Source organism: Corapipo altera, unplaced genomic scaffold (genome assembly GCF_003945725.1).
Source record: "Corapipo altera isolate COAL_440 unplaced genomic scaffold, ASM394572v1 100, whole genome shotgun sequence".
Taxonomy (NCBI): Eukaryota; Metazoa; Chordata; class Aves; order Passeriformes; family Pipridae; genus Corapipo; species Corapipo altera.
In genome coordinates, this window is record NW_020884952.1 from 288,183 (window position 1) to 309,134 (window position 20,952).

The 20,952-nt window shown below is 50.3% G+C and overlaps 1 protein-coding gene and 2 long non-coding RNA genes across 5 annotated transcripts in view; 2 read left to right on the forward strand and 1 right to left on the reverse strand.

Annotated features, from left to right (window-relative positions):
• Nucleotides 1-15,499, forward strand: part of LOC113956581 — a 48,192-nt gene extending 32,693 nt beyond the window's left edge. The window contains exon 3 of the long non-coding RNA XR_003530887.1: nt 15,214-15,499. This is a non-coding gene — a long non-coding RNA (uncharacterized LOC113956581). The remainder of the gene's footprint in view (nt 1-15,213) is intronic.
• Nucleotides 14,485-20,952, reverse strand: part of LOC113956583 — a 14,661-nt gene continuing 8,193 nt past the window's right edge. The window contains exons 2-3 of the long non-coding RNA XR_003530888.1: nt 20,001-20,002; nt 14,485-14,633 (exon numbers count right to left, since the gene is read on the reverse strand). This is a non-coding gene — a long non-coding RNA (uncharacterized LOC113956583). The remainder of the gene's footprint in view (nt 14,634-20,000; nt 20,003-20,952) is intronic.
• Nucleotides 16,704-20,952, forward strand: part of WT1 (Wilms tumor 1) — a 37,149-nt gene continuing 32,900 nt past the window's right edge. For 2 of the 3 annotated variants that reach the window (XM_027663306.1, XM_027663307.1), the window contains exon 1: nt 16,704-17,562. In XM_027663306.1, the coding sequence (XP_027519107.1) occupies nt 17,172-17,562 (391 nt within the window). In that variant the 5' untranslated portion in view covers nt 16,704-17,171. The remainder of the gene's footprint in view (nt 17,563-20,952) is intronic. The other variant, XM_027663305.1, reaches the window with a different exon arrangement.

The window sequence follows — 20,952 nt, forward strand, 5'->3', positions numbered from 1 at the left end:
AGGAGTTAAATCTCTACACTTAAAGGAGAAAGAATAAAATGGTAAGCAGAAGATGCTTTCCAAGGGTTCGTACCATTCCTTTGGGGATGGTGTGGTTAGAAATAACAACTGGAGTTTGAAGTGACAGCTACTGATGTGATATACATTAGAACACACTGCTGATAATTCTTCTTCTGCCTTTGTAAAACCCCCTGTTAATGGCTGGGTCTGTGCCCTATCCAGAGCAAAACTGAAGCTGATTTTGGATATCAGTCATGCTTAACGACATTCAGGAATGAAAAGTACCAAAACAATGGAGATGGTGTCACAGGTCTTGTCACATGGGAAGAACTGAAGACTGGGAATGAGAAGACTGAGATATTCCTTGTAAGACTTTGCATTCTAGACTGACCTGGGCACTTTTATGTCATCTAGTCAGTTTTTGACAGAGCAGGGAATTGATGTATAGCTCATAAATACATCTCTCTGGGGTGGTTTCTGCCGAGTGGGCTTTTTCTTTTGTGGTGTCCTTTCGCTGATGTCACGGGATGACTTTTTATGGGGTCCTTTATAGGAAACGAAGGAGAATCAGTTTACATCCCACTTAGAAAAAATGGCATCAAACAACTTCTTCAAAGTTCAGCACATTTCCCTAAGCACAAGTAAAAGCCTAAATGGTTAAATCAGTCCCAACTAATTCAACGTTTAGTAGACTCTGTCCTTACTCACACATTCTACTGTTCCCAAGCAGAGCAAAATGTTGATTTATAGGAGATAGTGGTGCAGATGAAAAGAAACAGAAAATATCCTCCTTTGGAAGGATACAGGTTCTTCTCTGGAGTATTTAGAGCAACCTAGTGTTTGCACCTCTAGATCAATGTTATTATACATCTTTTCCTTCCCCCCATCAATGCAAATGTTCGGTTCAGCTTGCTGAGGATTCATCAAATTTCCTACAGGCCTCCATGGTTGGAGTCAGGATCTGAAACACCAGCAAATAAAGGTTTTGAAAACCCAGTATCGACTGAACTGTGCAAATAACTCCTTTTACTAATTTCCTGGCTGAACTGAAACGCTGAGAAACAAGTTGTTCTGTGACAGTGGAACTAATGAATCCTAGCTGCCTGGATTCGAATCCTTGCCTCTGAGCTCTCTGCCCACCCCTCAACCCCTGCTCCCTACATGTCCCCCGTGATTCCCTCCCCTCCCACTATCCTTGCTTCCCTTACTTCTCCCCAGATGACAGCTGGGCAATGGTAGCATGTGCTGTAGTTTGTTCTGGTGAGTAACTGGCCGGGGGGAGCCAAACTGTGCGAAGAACTGCTGAGCTCACTCGGCAGAGCTTCCTTCCTGCACCATTGGGGGCACTGGTGTAGGTCCCTTTGTTTCTGTTGAGCTGCCAGTTTCTTGAACTTTGTGCTCACTCAGCATTGCTGGGAATGTCACGTCTGGACAGAATCTGGCTGAAACAGGTCTGAGGTTGAGAAGTTATTGGAGAGACAGATGGACTGGCAGTGCAATCACACGAGCCTTGTTTCCTGAGGGAACCTGCCTTCAAATGCTTTGCTTGAGCTAAGATGAAGTATTTTTGCTTTGTTTTCCAAGACTTGTTAACTGCTTGGATTAAACTAAATATGTGTATTAAATGACACTGCAAGCATGTTAGTACTTTTCTGTCAGTTTATGCACATATTCTTTGAAAAAACATAGCAGTGAATTTATTTTTTTGCATATTTTACAAGCAAAGCATGGCACAGCCAATCCTGCCTAGTTTATGTTGGCTTCACGTAATTTTTGCTGTCATTATGCTATTTCTTTTATATCCCTCTTCTTTCCCTCTGCATTTGATGCATCACCCAAACGTTGCTGTCTTTGTGGGAGAAATACACAATGTCTTTGAGCATTTGCTGTCTTCTTAAAAGGTTATGGTACTAGTCCTTAGCATGGTTTTGGATGTTTTAGCTTTACTTAATGCAGAAAATCAAAAATTATATAGAAATGGCTAAATACACCTAAAGTATTCATAAACTGCAGCCTTTTGGAATGACAAGCCCTGGTTTGCCATTTCCTTGAACAGGCATCATGTCCAATCACTCTGTTTGGACAGACAGAAATGAATACTGGGATGGAGTCTCCAGGCATGTATCGCCACGTCATATTTAATGATAAAGGTGTTTAGGTTTCCTCTTTGTGAACATAGCAACCATCAACCTTAATGGCTTGATCATCCTCATGAAAAAGGAAAGATGACTTAAATTCATAAATATCTCATTCTCTAGACCCAGTTCATCTCAAATGTTTATCTTCCTTTTCTTAACTCGTTCCACAATTATGACCAGCATTTTGTATTGCACTGCAGGGCATTATGTGATCTTGGTGTTTATAGAGACAACACAACATAATCAGGGTTTCTTTTCTGAGCAAGGAGCTGGTTTCTATTGCTGTACTATTATATAGAAAGAACAATAATAAAAAGATAACCTCAGGAGGCCACCAACACTATCATCATCTAACTTTTGAGTAAGAAGAGTCATAAGAACTATAAAAAGGATGCAACTGGCAAAATCAAACAGTAACTCAGAACTGTGTTGAAATCCAGGCCCTAGTTGCACAGTACCAGATGTTAAGCTAAACTGTTAAGAATTAAGATTTTCTAATAATCAATTTTTATCTGCTAGTGTTCTTTATTTGTACCACTGAAGCAACTGGGAGCTGTGGTGACAGACCAGTGCCATACTGTTCTAGGCACTGTATAAACACAGAACAGAGAGTAGGAGTCCTGCATTTAAGGATTGTAAATTGCTTTGAAGAGCATCAGGAATGACATTAACAACTATTAATCTATACAGTAAATTATATGTTGTCTTTTCATGTCTTCATTTCTAGATCCCATTCAGAAACATTTTTCTCTTGATTTTTGTCCTGTATTTCATTTAACACATTGTGTAAATGTACTAAAAGAAGTTATACTTTGAGAGAACTATCTGATCACTCCATGCTGCAGGTGAGCTTTAGCACATTAGTCTTTGCATTGCCAGAGCAAAGAGGTGATTATTGAGGCAGGTTAGATGGAAATACAAATGTACATTGGTAGGTTATAGGGTCTTTTATTATTACTGTATTCAAATCCAGTCTTGACTGTAGGAAATGCATCATTGTCACACTGCTAGCTGCTTGGTGTCTGATAAATGGAGTTCACAGAGTAATTCCTGCTCACAGGAATAGCCAAACTTGATGCTAATTGCCAACTTTGTTGCCATGGTTATGCAGATCAAACATCTCCCTAACCCCCTGGGCAGGAATCAGGCATAGCACAAAGGTAGCTAATTTACTGCTCTGAATAGAAATAGGTTGAATAGAAAGCTTTGGTCAGTGAGGGATTCTAATCCAGTTCCAGTCATTAAGCATCCCGTGTAGAGAAGTGATCTTAGGGCTTACAAGCTGTTAAAGCAGATGCACAGGTTTCTATTTTGTCTATTAGAAATATCGAGCCCATTTGTGCTTTTGGTTCCGAAATTTGACAAAGCTGTTTGACCATGGCAAAGGAGAGGAATCATTTCTGCACCTCCATTATCTGCTTTTGTTAACGGATAGAGGGTGTTGGTTTATGTGAAAATGTGTTACGTTTTTATGCACCCACTCAGCTCTGCCTTTACTCCCAGTAATTGTGAGCTTCCATAATGAAAACATCAGAGAGAGTTTTAGTATGTCATGGTCTACCCAGCTAAGACATGGCTAAACACTTGTGTCTGTTTGGTGCCACTCTGTTGATAATAAGAAGTGGAGCTCATGATGCAAATTTGATGGATGTGCTGCAGAGAAGAGAAAGAGCTAAGCTGTTTCTTCTAAAGGTGGGAGAGTGAGAGGAAAAATAAAGACTGGGGCACACATGGAAAGCCAAAGCAGCTGGTGAGGGGCTGGTGAGGTGCCTGACGAGTTGGTTTGAAAGGATAGAGGACCATTGTGCTTTAGTCCCCAGCTACAGCCCCTACTTCTGCAGTTCTTCTGCAAGTTTGGGAGATGGAAAGGAGATGACAGTGTGATAATTTTGATGTTTTGTATGGCTCACTTGCTTTGGCAACATCCTTTCTGGCCTGTGCTCAGAGGGAGTGCCGTGCACAGCCGTTGGTGCTCACAGCAGTGCAGCAGATACAAAAGAGTTGTGCCTCCAGTTCACAAGTGCAAAACCGACTCTGTCAATTGGCAGCCGTGTTATGTTCTGCCAGCAAACTACACGAAAATATATTTTTAATTAACTTCTTCAGTTATAAAGGCCATTTAAATGACATATGACTTTCAAAACAAGATATTCTGTGGGGTCTATATATCTCTCCCCACTCCTATGTTTGCTTTTCCTGCTTTGGCATCTGACATTAATGTCTGTCACTGAACATCTCAACCTCTGTATCTTTCTCATGGGAGACACAGATCAGAGTGTTTAAGCTTTGTAATTTGGCATTGCTGGCATTTTTGTTCACCACAAATGTTTCTGATGATCCTAATGACTTTTCATCAAGTTTTGGGGGAAAAAAAATCATTAAGAATGGAATAAAAAAACCCACCTTGTTGATCTGAAGTGCTCTCTGAATGAGCTCTGGGAAGTTTAGATTCGGACACGGCATCCAACCTTTCCATTTGTACTAGAAGTGAGACTATTTGCAGATACTGTTTGAGAGAAAACCAGCACTGAAAACTTCAGACAAAAGGTTTTGGGTTTGTTCAGCGGAGATATGACTACTGATCAAAAATACATTCTGTGTGTTTCCAGTTTATTGAGGCATACTCAATTCCAAGAGCAAAACTGCTGTCTTTTTATTTTTACAGTCTTTGTTTGAACTGAGATCCACATTCATTGTTACTAAGCTTTAATAATCTAAGGGTCACTTGAAGGGCTTTTGTTTGAGAGACCTTTCAAGCCAAGCCAAGGCAGCAGTTTAGAGAACGTTTCTTGTTTGTAGACAAAAATATATTAAAACAACCAAGGGAGCTATTACTCTTCCACATAATTATTTTTAATGTCTCATTGGACATGTATGAAATGCCTTTCAGTTCCTGTGGGAGAATTACTTTTTTGCATTTTGCAGCGTAGCTTTTGTTAAATTTCTGTGCTGCTTTTCCATTGAGCAATGCTCACCCCAAAAGACTTTATAAACACGAACAGTATCTCCAGGAATATGCTCCTAACATAATCCACATCAGTACTCAGAGATTTGTCAGTGGTCATGGGCCTGATACCTCACATACCTTGTGCCATCTCTTTTATTTTCTGGCCAGAATCAGGAAAGAACGTGACCCCAGTTCACAGTGGGAAAAGTCAGAGAACAGCCAAGAATCCCGCATGAGATGGGGCAGAGCCATGTGCTGCAGCAGCCAGTGGTAAGGGCAGGGGGGAGAGGGAGAAGGCTAAGACTCCCTTCCACCCCCTTTCCCTTGGCAAATGCACGCCAGGTAATCGGAGCACCTCTGTGTCTTTGGAATAAAAACGATCGGCAAACGTTCTGCCTGCGCGCTGTGTAGCTCCTTTCAGTTATCTAGGAAAGGCTGGAATGGTGGGCATCCTTCCCTGTTATAACAAGAGTGCCTTCAGGGGGAGGAGAACAAGCACAGAAGTTGAGGGGAGAGGGAAAGAGTAGCTTTATGGAAAGACAGAAACCATCCTGCGAAAATGTAATTTTAGTACAAATATTTGGGCTTGGCTTGGCGAATGCACATTATGTGCTATTTTAGCTCCACAGAGGTGCAGCCTTATCAGGTAGATGCAGGGGCTTTATTGGGATGTCTCCTTCCTATTGTGTGTTCATAATCCTTTAAATCTGCCTGTTGCCCATTCCATTTTGAGAGGTGCTCAAATACTACTTGCTCAGGCATTGAGAGCTCCCACATAGGAGCTGTCTTAATTCTGCAGCCATCGCCCTTCTCCCAGGCACGGCAAAGCTTTCAGTGGCCCCATATGGACTGTGCTGCTAGAGTGGTCCTGGCACATGCTTTGGACAAGGGCCCAGAAAGCATCAGGGCTTACTCTAAACCTGAAAACTTGCATGGGTTAAAAAAGAAGTTATTGCTAGTTCCAGTGAATTTACCTGTCTTTTCTGCTTTAAAAAGATCTGACTCTTGAGCTCAAGGCTCTGTGCCAGTTTTGTCACCTTACACAAGCATGCACCATTATCAATGTCTCATCATAAAGCTGACAAAATTTAGCAAAAATGGGTATCTAGATAATTGTATTTGCTAACTAGATGTAAATCTGATTTCAAATATATAGTGGTCCCAGGCTTGAAAGAGATAAATTACCATGTTCAGCATCTTCAGAGGGCTAAACTTGAAGTCTTTCGAGCTAAGCTTAAAAAAACATAAGTTACGTAGATAAAGTATGTTTTTCAATATGCTCTGGTTTGTGGAATGACTTTGCCGTGTTTATGGATAAAACTCACACATTTTTAGCAGACTGTGAAAGCTGGATCTTTGAGCAGGATATGATGATAGAAACAAGTTACTCCAAGTGTGGAACACAGTGGTGTTATAATGTTTTAAACATGACTTGCTCAACAATAAGTGATTTAATTGGGTAAAAAAATTGCCTTTACGTGAACTTCAGTGTCTTGGAATAATCATTATGTTTTATTTGAAGAATATATTATGAGATTGTAAGGGTAACATGCACTTACCAGTATCTGCCTGATGTCACAGTGGCAGAACACTTATAAAATATTTTGTACATAAAAATCCCTGCAAATATGTACCTAACGACACATTCTTTGAGACAAGGATTGTAAAGCAAACCAGGGCATTTTTTTAATATATCATTACTTGAGGGCTTCCTGTGAAGTTGATCTTGCAGTGTCATCCAAAGTTCCCTGTCCTGATTTGACAATTTTATGGCTTTGAACTCTCACTCAGTTGTTCAAGGTGATTTAATCATTGGTTTGTGTGTCTTTACATTCAGAGACTGCCAAATGTAATTGTTTGCAGAATATTTGTTCAATTTGGAGTGTTTCTGTTCAGGAGAGATGCTGTTAAGAGGGAGCTCAGAGGAGTGGGAAAAATGAAAAGGACTAAATATGTGCAGCCTGTATAAAGGATAGGAAAAGCTGGGATGAAAGAACATGATGGTCTATATGTAACTGAAACATGTAAGCATGAGAGAGAGAGAGAAGAATTATTTAGAGTTTGGCAGGAGGATGTAATGAGTAATAGATGGAAAGATGAAGGGGAAATAAAATGGGCTGGATGAAGAAAAGCTTCCTGACCGCGAGATCTTGTTTGATTACCGAAGTTTCCCAGGGGACTTCTGTGATTTGGGAAAAGTTGTACAAGACTGTTCAGAGCCTCACAGTGCTCCACAATGCATAGCTCTGTAGTCACCTAATAACTTGGCATCCAGGAGTGGATACTGCTTCCCACCTTTCAGCTGTGTTTGAGGTTCTTTGGATTCCTTGGATTTGCTGGGCAGCCCAGAGCATCCCTGGTGTGCTGGCCTCTGGCTTCTTGTTTAGGTAGGATTGCTAAATAATATGACAGATCTTGAAGAAAACCTACCTCCTCTGAGCTTGTGCATGCAAATGTGTTTATTGTGGTGGTGAGACTGATCCTGGTTCTTTGATGCTGAGGGCAGGAGACTGCAAGGTTGGATTTAGCTGTCCAAGGCAACAGGATCTCTGAAGATGCATTAGGTGGCAATTGCAAATGCCTTTGTACATGTCCTCATGAACCTGGGCCCAGCCCTTCACAGTATCTGTATGGATATCACTGATAGATGATGTTGGAGTGGAGCATAATTCAAGTGTTAAATACTCTGAAATCCTTATTTGGCCAGAGAACTTATTCAAGAACTTTCATTCCATGATAAAGCATATGTAGCTATTATGAGGTGTTCATGTTACCCAATCATAGAATTATTTCGTTATAGATCTGGTGTCTGGCTAAAGCTGACTCCAGTAGTTCCTCTGAGAGAAGTTTATCTGATGAAAAATTAAGTGTGTTTTTAGCTGATATCCAACCAATTTGCTGAACTTATTTTGACTTCTGCCTAGAGGTTCTGAGAGTAAATTGATAACTGAGAGTCCATTTGGATTTGAACAATTAGGAGAGAAGCATGCAAAATCCCAGAGGTAGTGAAGACCACGAGGCTTCCATAAACTGGGGAGCTCAGATCATGGAGTTAGAAAAATGGGTTGACAGGCTGTTTTCCTGGTGGGTCTCTTCTGCTTGGCCTTTCAGTGTATTTTTTGTTTCCTAGCAGCTGCTCGAAGCAGTAGAACTGTTTCCTCAAATGCACGTAGAATATTGCAAAGGCTGCTGCTCCTCAGGGTGAAACAATGAGATAAATTGGGAACAGCACTGTTTAACATCTTTGTCAGTGACATGGACAGTGGGATGGAGTGCAGCCTCAGCTGGCTGACAACACCAAGCTGTGTGGTGCAGGCACTTGCTGGAGGGAAGGGAGGCCATCCAGAGGGACACAGACAGGCTGGAGAGGTGGGCTCATGGGAACCTGAGGAAGTTCAATGGGCCAAGAGCAAGGTCCTGCACCTGGGTTGGGGCAATCCCAAGCACAGATAGAGGCTGGGGAGACTCAGGACTGAGAGCAGCCCTGAGGAAAAGGACTTGGGGGTTTTGGTTGACAAGAAGCTCAACAAGAGCCATCAGTGTGCACTCACAGCCCAGAAAGCCAAACGTACCCTGGGCTGCATCCAAAGCACCGTGGGCAGCAGGTCGAGGGAGGGGATTCTGCCCCTCTGCTCTGCTCTGGTGAGACCCCACCTGGAGCACTGCATCCAGCTCTGGGGTCCCCAACATAAAAAGGGCACAGACCTGCTGGATCAAGTCCAGAGGAGGTCACAAAGATGCTCAGAGGGCTGGAGCACCTCTGCTATGGAGACAGGCTGTGAGTGCTGGGGTTGTTCAGCCTGGAAAAGAGAAGGCTCTGGGGAGACTTCCCACAGCCTTCCAGCACCTAAAGGGGGTTATGTGACAGCTGGAGAGGGACTTTTTACAAAGCCAGGCAGTGATAGGACAGGAGAGTGGCTTTAATCTGACAGAGGACAGGCTTAGATTAGATATCAGGAAGAAATTCTTTACTGTGATGGTGATGAGGCCTGGAACCAGAAAATCTGTGGCTGCCCCATCCCTGGAAGTGTTCAAGGCCAGCTTGGATAGGGCTTTGAGCAACCTGGTCTAATAGAAGGTGTCTCTGCCCATGAGGGGGGTTGGAACTAAGTAATCTTTGTGGTCATTTCCAACCCAAACCATTCTGTGATTCTAAATAGTGCTGAAAACTCAGTTTTGAAACTGCACACAACCCAATGTCTGCTCTGCTTCCAAGAACTAATTGTTTGGAACTGTTGGAAGCCCTGAATTTTGAAACAAATCACACAGAAATGTAAGATTTTTCCTGTAAATTAATCCACTAATAAATAAATTTTTTGAAAAAATCTTCTTGCAAAGATACTCCTTCTTTGAAATATCTTCTTATTTGAATTTAGTATTTATTATCTCATGGGTTCATGATTAACTCTGTATCAGTAGGTACATAACTTGTACATTCTGAGATATATCTTAAGTCTACCAAAGGAAAAAAATAAATCATTTAGATCTGGAACAGTGATCACAATGGAAGTTTCATTTGCAAAGGATTTATGGGGACTTGAAGTGAGTATTATGTTTTGAATAAATGCACCATTGACCAGTATCAGATTTCCATAGGCTTTATCTTGTTTTTCCTAAGCAACTGCTCATAAACTTTTTTAATATCTTGACTAGCATGATAGTGCTACTTGCAAATCTGTTCATAGCGCTATTAATCTATGATACTGCAATCTAAAGAAAGGAATCACACTTGCTTACTTGTTCCTTTCACTATTTCATTTAAAAAACATAAATAACAAGTTGACAGGGTTTCTTTGTGCTTCTTTCTTTCCAGCTAACATGTTAAATATTTCAAGAAAGGTTTGTCAAGACATCACAAAAGTAGGTCTCAGTTCTGATCTGAACTTTATTGAACTCTGCTTTCATGTAACAGGAAGGAAAAACAAGCGGTAGATTTGATCAGTCTGCGCCCATGACTCAATAGCTACAGCAAACTCTCAGTGCTTTTAATTCCTGTGTCAGAGCAGTACTCAGATGAATTTAGTGGAATCAAACATACATAAAATCTGAAGGGAAAAGAATGTCCTGTGTCTCATGACGAAGAAATTTGACTTCTAAGGCAAGTTCAACACGTGGGCTCCCTCCCTCCTCTCCTTTCTTCCCTCACCTCTCCCTGCAAGCTTAGTCACTGACTGTCCCTGCACGTCCCACTCTCAGCACGAGCCCTGTGAGACAGGTCTGTTGGTGGCAGTGGGGTCAGCAGAGGCTGCAGCTGGACAGTGACAGACACAAATGTGAAAACAGCCCAGTCCTACAGTGACAGGCTGATGAGAACCGTGCAGGCACCTCCATAGCCTGGTGGGATTGTATTTGATTCTGTGGAGGACACCAGGGCTTCTTTCTCTGCTTGTAGCAGGTCTCTGCTGGGCTGATGGCCTGGAGCCATGGAGTTTTCAGATGGCCAGACCAGGCATCCCATACAACAGCATGTGATACCTACACAAGGGAGAGAGACTGGCTGTAAAGCTTCAGTTTCAAAATAAAAAAAAAAACATATTGAGTTGGAAGGCTCACAATTAAGAACTGGGAAAACTTTTGTTTCGGTTGGAGCTACATTTTTTGCTGCCCGTTGCTTCCAGCCAACTAGATGAGAAAAATGACCTTTGCTTTTTGCTGCAATGCACACGTATCAGTACATGTAGTCCAGAGACAGAGAAGAGACACGCACCTCCATGTAGCTGTGATAACGAAGGACTGGGTTTGCTCAGTTGCTAAGGAAGCTACAGGGCTGTGCTGGAGGACTGGGGGCAGTGGAATCTCTGCCCAGGCTGTGAAGGAGCCGTGGGTGTTGGCGGGTCTGTGCTCATGGGGCTGGGAGGAGGGACTCACTGTGTTGCAACACGTCTCCAGCTCGAGCCCTGCCACCCCCTCACGGGTCACATCACAGACACATCGCACAGAGCTGTGCTCTATGATGCAGCCATCTGCATTTCTTTGCTTACCCAAGGTCTCCAAGCACTCCACAAATACTGCTGGAGTCCCCCATTGTTCTGGCAAAATTACTGTCACCTCTTCCATTTCTCTGGAGCATGCAGGACGTATTAGACAGAACTCAGGAGCTTTTGTTTCTCTTCTGCTTTAGGCAGTAGGCACATTGTCCCCACTGCTTGTCTTCTACACTCACCAAATATCTGTAGGCAGAGGACATGCTTGGCTTTTCCCACTGCCTGGGGCAAGTCCTGGTGGACTGACATCCTTAAGCAATGATTTCAGTGGGACCACTCTTGCTGTACAGCACCCTTAGTCAAGGGCTTACAGGGAAGAATTCCTCTGAGGTGTGTAGGATGAGAACAAAACCCAGTGGAAAGGGGTTTAGATCCTCACCTAAGACAGACCAGCTTGCTGGAGCCCCTGGTTTCCCTCTGAGGAGGACTGGTCAAGAGAGTATCTTTGCACAGGGCTGCAAAAGGACTTTGCAAGAGCAAAGTGAGATTTGGATGTTGCTTGCATTGTTAAAGTGTGTTTGTTCAAGAATGAAGTTGAAAAATAAAGGCATGGATGGTTAGTGTTTAGGAAAACATGTTCATGGACAGTCTGCTGGAGAAACTGGTAAAGGATAACTCATCTTCTGTCCCTATCCTGTAATACCCAACAGTCAGTGAGACCTGAGGCTGGTGCTGCCTTTCCTTACCCATGAAGTATCAGGGATACTGCAGTGTGTGGCTGGGGACAACAGGTAACACTTCAGCTGGAGCCTTTCTCTTTTGAATGTATAAATGTTTCGTTTATGTTTGTAATGTGTACCCACATTCAAAGGTGGTGCTCAGGTGGCTCAAAGAATTCTTTGAGTTGGTGTCCATGCAAGGTATTGTCACTGATTTGTTTCTATATTATTACATTTCGAGTTCAGTGTGCCTTTATAGTGGGATCTGCATTCTGGAACCAGGGAGAAATTAATTCCTTAGATCTCATTTGCCTTACATCCGTTTATAATGTACTAAGTTTTAGAATATTATTATTTTCCCCTCCAAAACAATAATTTTATTACTTGCAAAGCCATTAGAGGTATTGTGAAGAACTGAGCATATTACCTAGGAACCATTTCCCCCAAAATTTCTTTTGTATGTAAGTACCAAATACCTATAAAAATTCTATGTAATAGTTTTAGTATATCCCATTGTATATCTAAGACTTTAAAAACGTCACACACGCCAGATCTGAAAGATGTTACCGATACCCGGCTTTCCATGAACTCCTATTCACCAGAACCCCGGCGAGGGGCAGGATACAGGGGGATGCTTTATGGCCCTATACAGCCCCGTGATTTACGCTGAGCCTCGTCTTAGCAGCACGCTAATAAATTTGTCGGAGTGGTACCTCGCCGCTGGCTGAAGCTCCACCTCGCAGCCCTGTGGGCACCGCCCGGGGGCAGGTGCGGGAGGCGGAGCGGGGCCTCCCCGCGGGTTGAACGCGGGGTCAGGGCCGCGGTCCCGGCGGGGCCGGGCCGGGCCGGGCCCATCAATTTCCCGTGCTCGGTGCCTGCGTCCCGGCGCGGCACTAATGCGGAACAAATTGAGACATATCCTCTCCGTAATTAGTTCCAGCGCTCCCAAGATTTACGGGACGGCAATGGCCCGAGCCCGGCCCGCCGCCGCTGCACGGCGGGCTCGGCGCTGGAGGGGCGGGCGGCCCTCGCCGGGGCGAAGGGAGATGCTCAGCACCCCTCGGGCTGTTCCCCATCCCCGCCGCTGCCCCCCCGCCCCGCCCCGCGCTGGGCCGTGGTCCCGCCTCGGAGGGACCCGCCTGTGCCCCGCTCCTGTCAGCAGAGGGACGGGGAGAGGTCGCGCATCTTCCCTTCTTTGTGCATCAAAACAAAACAAAAAACCCCAAAACTCATTTCCCTCACCGGATGAACAAAATGTCCTCTATCCAGCTCGAAAGCGTTCCAGTGCCCCCGTCAGCCCGGACGGGGAAGGCCGGTCCCGCCTTGCCCGCGGATCCCGGCTCCCGCAGTGCTCGGCAGTGAGGAATGCGGGATCGGGCCCGCGGTGATGAGTTCCTGCCCCTCCGCGCCCTGCGCTCCTGGAGATGCTTCGCAGCTTTGTTTCTGCTGCTCTTGGCGCTTAAATAATCAAACTCTGATCAGCTCCCTGAGTGAAAGCAGACAGATCCCCCCAGCGTGCTGGGAGCGGCGTGAGCAGGCGTGGAGGGGCTGGGGATTTATCTCTGTTTAAGTCAGTCTCCCCCACCCCCGAGCCGCGCGGGGATCATTTATGAGTTTAGTAAAAGTGTGGTAAGAATTACCGATCCCATAATTGGTTAGTATGGCGGAGGGAAGCGGAACGGGAAAACATCGGCTGGGGAGGTGCTTCAGCGCTGCTCAGGTTGGAGCAAGTTCCCGATCCTGTTTTTCCCAGGATCAAGTGGGACTCTCAATAGAATACTCCTACTCCGGTAAATATCTGTTGTTTAATCTTGTCGAGTACGCCTTCGAGCACAGTCGAAGATTAAGCATTATTAGGAATTACCATAGCTATGGAACAACGGGCAGCACAATGAAGCCTAATTGCTGCCTGTCACAGATTTGGATAGGGCCGTGTTTGGAGGAAAGAGGGCAAAACGTTCCGGGCCGCCTGGGTCTGGACACGGACAAAGGAGATGCTGTCCCAGAACTGCCACCTCTCCCCGGCCATTGCTTCCAACTGGGTTTTCCCGGTGTGCGGGACTTGGAGAGATTTACGCCGCATGTGATTGGAATCGGGGTCGGGATCTCTGGGGAACAGGCAGGCGAGCGTCCCCTGCACTGGGGGAGCAGCTCCTCTCGGCTGCCGGGGCGCCCCCGAGGGCACCTGCCGCCAGTGCTCCCGACCTGGGCTAGAGGAGATTTTTCACTCTCCCTGGTGCTGGCTAGAACGGAACGTCTGCGGGAAGTGGCGCTGGCCGTTTCCCAAAAGTCCCCAGCCCGTCCCAGGGTAGAACGGTCCGGCCTTTCCTCCCCCTCCTCAGGCTCCACCGCTGAGGGTTTCTCCCAGGACATCCCGGGACGCGCCTGCCGGGCTCTCTCCTTTCCCCGCGCGGCTGAGCAGCCCTGGGTGCCGGGGCAGGGCTGAGCTGAGCTGACCTGGCAGCCCAGGAATCCCCCGGCCGAGCGCTGCTTTCCCCATCCTCGCTGGGGCTGCTGGCAGCCGCGGGGAGGGAGGATGCGCTGATGGACAAGGGGTTGTCTTGTTTCACCTCTGGGATATGCGAGAGAGGCGAAGATTCGGAAAGGCTTTGGCAGTTCTTCCTCCCAGGTGGAATAACGGCAGACCTAAGCGATCAAGAAAACATTTTTTTTTCCTTTCAGGAAGATTTATCAAGTTAGTTTATTTCAAGAAAAGAGAAAAAACCCACACTAGTTCGAAAAACAGCCCACTGCGGGAAAGACTTTTTCTGTTTTAACCAAGAGAGGTCTAGTTTTCGTGGGAAATTAAATACTCTGCTTACGCTGGCCTAAGACTTCTATTTCTGTGTGTGCGTTGTCCATCGTAGAGCCGAAGGTCATAGAATCGAACCTAGAATCGTTTAGGCTGTAAAAGACCTTTAAGCTATCGAGTCCAACCAACCTCCTGTCTCCGTGCGCCACCGAAACGAGCAAACCCAGCAGTAGCCCCCTTCCCGCACCCGCACCTTCCCGCAGCCCCGCAAGGCCCCTGCGGGTACCGGGCAGGGGGCGAGCGCGGTGTGCGGGAGCCCCGGTGCGGCCAGAGCGGGAGGCAGAGCGGGAGCAAGCGCCGAGGCCGGCAGTGTCAGCGAGAGTAGCGCAGTCCCCCCGCACGGGCATGGGCTGCCTTCACAAGCGCCATCCGGGGGTGCTTTAGTTTGCTGAAGACTCTCAGGAAGCGGCAGATCCTCTAAGCTTAGGGGATATTTACTATCGGCAGAGATAGTCAATGAATCTTTCGCACTTACGTTACAGGTAGATTTCTGTAATAAGTAGATTTATGCATCAAAAGAGAGATTTTTAAGGGAAATTATCTGCAGATAGTTTGTGAAAAAATAATTTCACTAATAACAAAATCCGACTGTTACGGTTAATTAGTTTTAAGAGAATATGAAATTATACTTGGCTACACCAATAACGACCTATTTTGATTTATTTTGCTCTAGAATTTACCCTTTGAATCTTAAAACATCGCTTCAAAATTGGCGATGCTGGCGGTAACCTTTGGTGCCGCGGCGGGAAGGAAACACCGAAAGTGTTATCACCGGGAAGACAAGAGGGTCGGTCTGTCCTGCGGCAGGTAAGCGTTCACGGCGTCGCTGTCACTGCTTTCGCTGCAGAGGGGGGTGAGGTGCGGGGAGGACGCGGCTCTGCGGGGGGAAAAGACCCCGGAGGCATCTGCGGTGCCGCGGTTTAAAAGCGGCCGAGGACGATGCGCAAGGGACAGAGCGGCGGGTCTGGTACTTGGCGAGTGCCCTGCGCCGGGGCCAGCCCTCGGGAGCTGTCCCACGTGTGCTCGTAGAAGCAACATCCCCCACCCCGGCTGATTTTTAATTAGTAGTTCCAAAGGAAGGCGGCAGGATCCCTCTTCTTGCCTTTAGTGAGAGCGTGTCCCGCGGGGGCGAGAGGGGCTGCGGGCTCGCCTTTGCCCCGGGTCCCGGCAGGCTCTGCCGCCCTTCCCGGGGGCTTCCTGCCGGGACAGTCGGTCTAGGTGGGCTCCCGCACCGCCAGAATCGTGGCACCCCTCGCTGCCAGGGTCGGCCCGAAACCCGCCGTGTCTCCTGGGAGGAAGGACCGTCCGGGGATAACGTGTAAGGTGCCCTCGGGGGCCCTCCCGCCGCCGCCGCTGCCCAGGAATGCGCGCTGAGGAGCTGCTGTCCAGGAGACTGGGGAGGAAAGAGAGACTCCGGGGCTTCCCAGGAGCAGTGCCAGGTGAATCTCTCAAAAACAGGTTGCTCACAGCGCTGCCATCCTCCCCCGCCTGCCCAGCCCTTCCTTCCCTCTCACGTACAGATAGGTCGGAGGGTCAGGGACAGGACTGGGCACACGCCGATCCCGGTCCCCTTGCAAAGGGCGCCCACCCCTCCCCTCGCCGGCGGAGCCCTCGCTGCCATGGCACGGCCGGCCCTGCGCCTCCAGGGACAGGGAACACCCGGTGTGCGGGGCGGGACCACGGGCAGGCAGCCCGGACCCCGCAGGAGCTCGTGGAGACGCAGGTTCCTCCCGTAGCGGGAGAGAGGCACCTGGAAAGACACTTTCCCCTCGCAGGAACGGGGTCCGCCCGCAACGGGCTGTGTCACTTCCCCTGGCTCCCGCAAGGGCGGAGGCTTCCCCGGGCGGTCCCCGGGGCCTGCGACCCCACTGCCCTCCGGAGTCCCCACGGACATGCACGGAGCTGGCGGGGGAAGTCATCCAGCACGTACTTACTGGCCACCTGGATCCTTCTAACAATCTTGCAAGTCTCTCCCAAAGCGAAGGGACGTTAGGGTGAGATTTAGTGGCGCTTGCACCAGAAGAAGGGTGGGAGTGATGCGTAGGGGAGATATATTCTCCCACAGTCACCTCTCCCCCTCCATCCCCGGCTCTCCTCGTCTCCCCCCTCCCCCCCGCGTGTCTGTCCGGCTGGGTTCAGCAGAGCGGGCTGTGGGCAGCCCCTCGGCGGAGGTTGTGTGAATGGAGGATCGCCGTGCTGACTCCTCCTCCCCTGCAAGCGCCTCTATTTGAGCTTTGCAAAGTTGAGGGTGAGCAGGCATCCGAGGTGAGGCGTGCGAGGCGGCTGTGCCCCCCTAGCACGGACAGGCGGACACACGCGCAGACAGACGCGCCACACACGCGGACACACAGACACGGGCACACCCCACCCTGCCCTGCGCTGCGAGCGGGTGCAACCCCGGAGGCGATCCTGGAGAACAACCTTTCCCTGTCGCTGCTGCCGGCTCCCGCAGGGCTGGACCCGGGGAGCTGCGTCGCGGAGCAAACTTCCCCCAAAGGGCTGAGCTCTTCGGCCTGGTGCCTGCAGCCGGAGCCGGCCTCCGGCTTGGCGGGCAGGGGCCAGGTGTCCTGGAACAAGTGCGGCCCGGGGGGAGACTGGCTGCCCGGCGGCAGGCAGAAGGTCTGCGAGCAGATGGGCTCCGACGTCCGAGACCTCAACGCGCTGCTGCCCTCCGTGCCCTCCCTGCCGGGCAACAGCAGCTGCACCATGCCGGTGAGCAGCGCGGCGCAGTGGGCGCCCGTCCTGGACTTCCCCCCGGGGGCCTCCTACGGCTCGCTGGGGCCGCACTCCTTCATCAAGCAGGAGCCGAGCTGGAACGGGTCGGACCCGCACGAGGAGCAATACCTGAGCGCCTTCACCGTCCACTTCTCCGGCCAGTTCACGGGCACGGCCGGCGCCTGCCGCTACGGGCCCTTCGGCGCCCCGCCGCCCAGCCAGCCGCCCTCGGGCCAGGCTCGGATGTTCCCCAACGGGCCCTACCTGCCCAACTGCTTGGAGAGCCAGCAAGCGATCCGCAACCAGGGTAAGGGCCGCGCTGCCGGGCGCCCCGGGCTCGGGGGGCGGCCCCCGGAGGCTCCCGCTCAGCCGGGCCGGGCCGGGCCGCGCCTGATGTAAACAGCAAGCTCAGTCTCCGCGGCAGCCGAGCCGGGTCAGGCGAGCCAGCCTCCCCCTGCCTCCCTTCCCTCCCTGTGCGGCAGCCACGTCGCTCCGGGGAGCTTTAGGAGCCACGATTTGCTCCCCCCCCCACCCCTCCCGTGGGGCAGTGGATGGCTCTGCCAGGCGGCTGGAGCCCCCAGGCCCCCTGGCCGGGTTGGAGCAGCCTCTCTCCTTTGCAAAGGTTTGTTCGGGCCGGAGACAGCGCAAGTCCTGGAATGGAGGTGGGGCCGGTGGCCCGAGACAATTCCCTCTACATATCTTGGGGGTGATGCTGTGTGTGTGTGGGGGGGGTGTACCTCCAAACCTCCTCCTGAATCCGAAAAGCGCCGTCCGCACGTTAGTGTTTTCAAGCCCCTTGTCGAATTGACCTCGGGAGGGCTGAAAGCCCCCGGGCCGGAGTGCACAAATAGGGCCACCTCGTCGTTTCTTGTCAGCATCTCCAGGACGGGCTGCGCGGTAGCTCTCTGCGGTCCCCGGTGTTTGCGCCGCCCTGAGAAACTCCCGTGGGCTGAACAGGTCATCTGCCTGTGGCACCGGGATCAGCACCTAATCGTTTTTCTTCTAGTGGCTGCAGTATAAATATCTGTGGGTGCAAACGCGAGAAAGAAGGGAAAAGGGGACAGACAGCCTGAGGGGAGCTAGCCCGAGACTTTTCGGGTCCTGTTCCCTCTCCTTCAGCTGGCCCCGGAGCCGCGGGATGTCGTGAGTTGCCCTGCACTCCCCGGCCCCGGGCGAGGCGCCGGGAGAGTCTGACCGAGGGGAGTGAGGCTGTGGTGGCCTCGAAACCCGGGGGACAGGGGACAGGGAGGGTGTGAGTGGCTCGACCAGAGCGGGATGAGTCGCCGGCGTCTCGCTGCTTTTGGCAGCTCGCAGCTCGGGCTTGCTGCGCGCCGCGGGGTCAACCGCGTACCCACGGCTGGGGCTGACCATCCCCGGTTCGGGCTTTCCGCGCTCGCTGGCGGCAGGGCACGGGGCAGAGCGGAGGCCGAGGCCGGACGGACGCGCTCGATGCTGGCCGCTGAGGCGCTCCGGAGCGATGTTTGTAGCGAGGAGAGGCAGTGGCGGTGGAGGGGAAGGGGTTGTTCGGCAGCGCGGCCGCACACGGGCCCCCCCCCCCCCCCCCAGTGCCGGGTCGCAGTCGCGATGCCACCGCTCTGCTGCACTCGACCCCCTGCCCCTGCCCCCGGGGTCCGCCCGGCGCCGGGATCCAACGTCGGAAACCGCAGAGCCCTGCTGCCGGTCCCGGCTTGGCAGCATCCCTGGAGCTGGGGAGAGGCGCGGCCTCGCCGAGGTCCCGGAGCAGCTCCATGTCCCGCGGGGTCCCAGGCTCCGGCTGCGGGATGGGAGGGGAGCGGCACAGAGCCCGCCGGGACAAGAGCTCTGCCGGGGAGTTTTAAAAGATATCTGAAAGGATTTTAGACATCGGAGAGGATTTGTAATCGCTGGGCCGAAATAGCCACGAGAAGATGGAGGGAAGGGTGAGGGAAATAAATTCGGCCCTGCGTTAGCCAGGGACAAAACAGCTGCGACCCTGCGCCATCCTGCTTAACCACCATCGCCCGGGTTTAACCTCCCCGAGGAGAAACGGAGCCTTTAACCCACCAAAGCTGGGTTAAACTACACTGGGCTTTACTCGGGCTCGGCGCCCTGCGGGCGGTGCTTGGCCCGCGGCACCATCAGCCCCGCACACCCCCGCACCTGTGCGTGCCCGGAGAGCCGGGGCAGAGGGGCTGACACCTCTGCACCTCCCCGGCCCTGGGCACCGAGGCCCCGCAGGAGCCTGGGGAACGCTCCGTGGCTGGGAACAGGGACTGTGGTCCGGCTCCTTGCCGGGCTCTGCCAGGCCGAGTTGCCTCGATGCGGGCCTTGGGGGATCCCCCCGGCTCGGATTTCCCTCCCCACACGTGCAGCACTGCGGCTTAGCCACAATTATTTTCGGCGGCACGCAGAGAGGGTGCTCCTACTTCGACAAGGAGGAATTCGGCAAGGGTGTTTGCTTTTTTTTATTTATTATTTTTTTTTTCTTTTTGTGGGTGGATAAAATGTTCTTGCTTTGGCTTTCCTCAAGGTTGAACTCCTCTTTTTTTTTTTTTTTTTTTTTTTTAGACGGTTCCTCCGACCGTGGGAAAGACGCTACCTTGGCTCTGCGATGACATTTCTGCCAAGTCTGGGATGGGGTGGGGGTTAGGAAACTAAGGCTTTGAAATCTCTGCCCAGTTTTCTTCTTCTCCTTTGCCTTTCATCCAGCTGGGCTCCTCCAACAACTGGATGCCTCCAGCGGGCCCCGTTCTTCAACAGATGTACAACTTTCAATTATTTTCAGCACATTTTAATCAGGACTGGTTCTGATAACGCCCTAATTAAAGAGACCTCACTATCGGCAGCTCGGTTCAGAACTCAACTTTCTTATCACATTCCTGAAGCTTTGGGTCAGGCAACACCGGAAAATGCGGCCAAAACCTCGTTCTGCTCTGAGCTGAGTTTTGAAGGTCACCGAAACTGTGTGGCGGGCCAAAAGTAACGTAGAAAGTGTCAGTGTTTTCTGAAAGTTAAAAAAGAGGCACAGGGAAATGGGGGAAAGGGAGCTGAAGGTTGAACCTCCACCCTGAGGGCCGAGGGAGGAGATAACGAGCGAGAAACAGCTGTAGGATGGGAGCCCGTAAGGTACCGGCTTGTCAACGCTGCTTGAGTCGCCGCGACAGGAGATCTGCTCTTAGGGTCAGGGCGATGTGAGAGACATGTGGCTGGGAACAAGCCAGTCCCACTCCTATCCCAGCCCCGCAGTCTCAGGGCCGACCTAAAATCATCGAGAAGGTGAAGGTTTCAAAGTCTTCTGGCTTATGTTTTTTTTCCCCTCCCCGTTGCTCCCTTCGTTTCTCCCGCTCAGCCGCGCAGGTTAATGACAACCTGTGATGTCGCTGGATCCAGCCTGTCTGCAGAGAGAATAAAATGGAGAAGCAACATTCGGATCCCTTTGCTGCCTCTGCATTTTATTCTCCCTGAAACCCCCTGTGATCACCGACGGGCGGCGGTGAAAGAGAGACCTGCCCTGCGCCGAGCACTCGGCATCGAAGGGGAACTGAGAGAAGCGCCTGAAAACAATCCCGAGTGCTCCCTCTCTACCAACAAAATCCCTCTCCAGCCACATAGCCCATCCAGACGGGTCTGTGGAGGATGACCGTGCTGGAATAAGCAGGTTAAGGGAGAGGAGTGTGAAGGAGGAAGCGGTCGTAGTCCCTTTGGTTTCTTTTCCCAG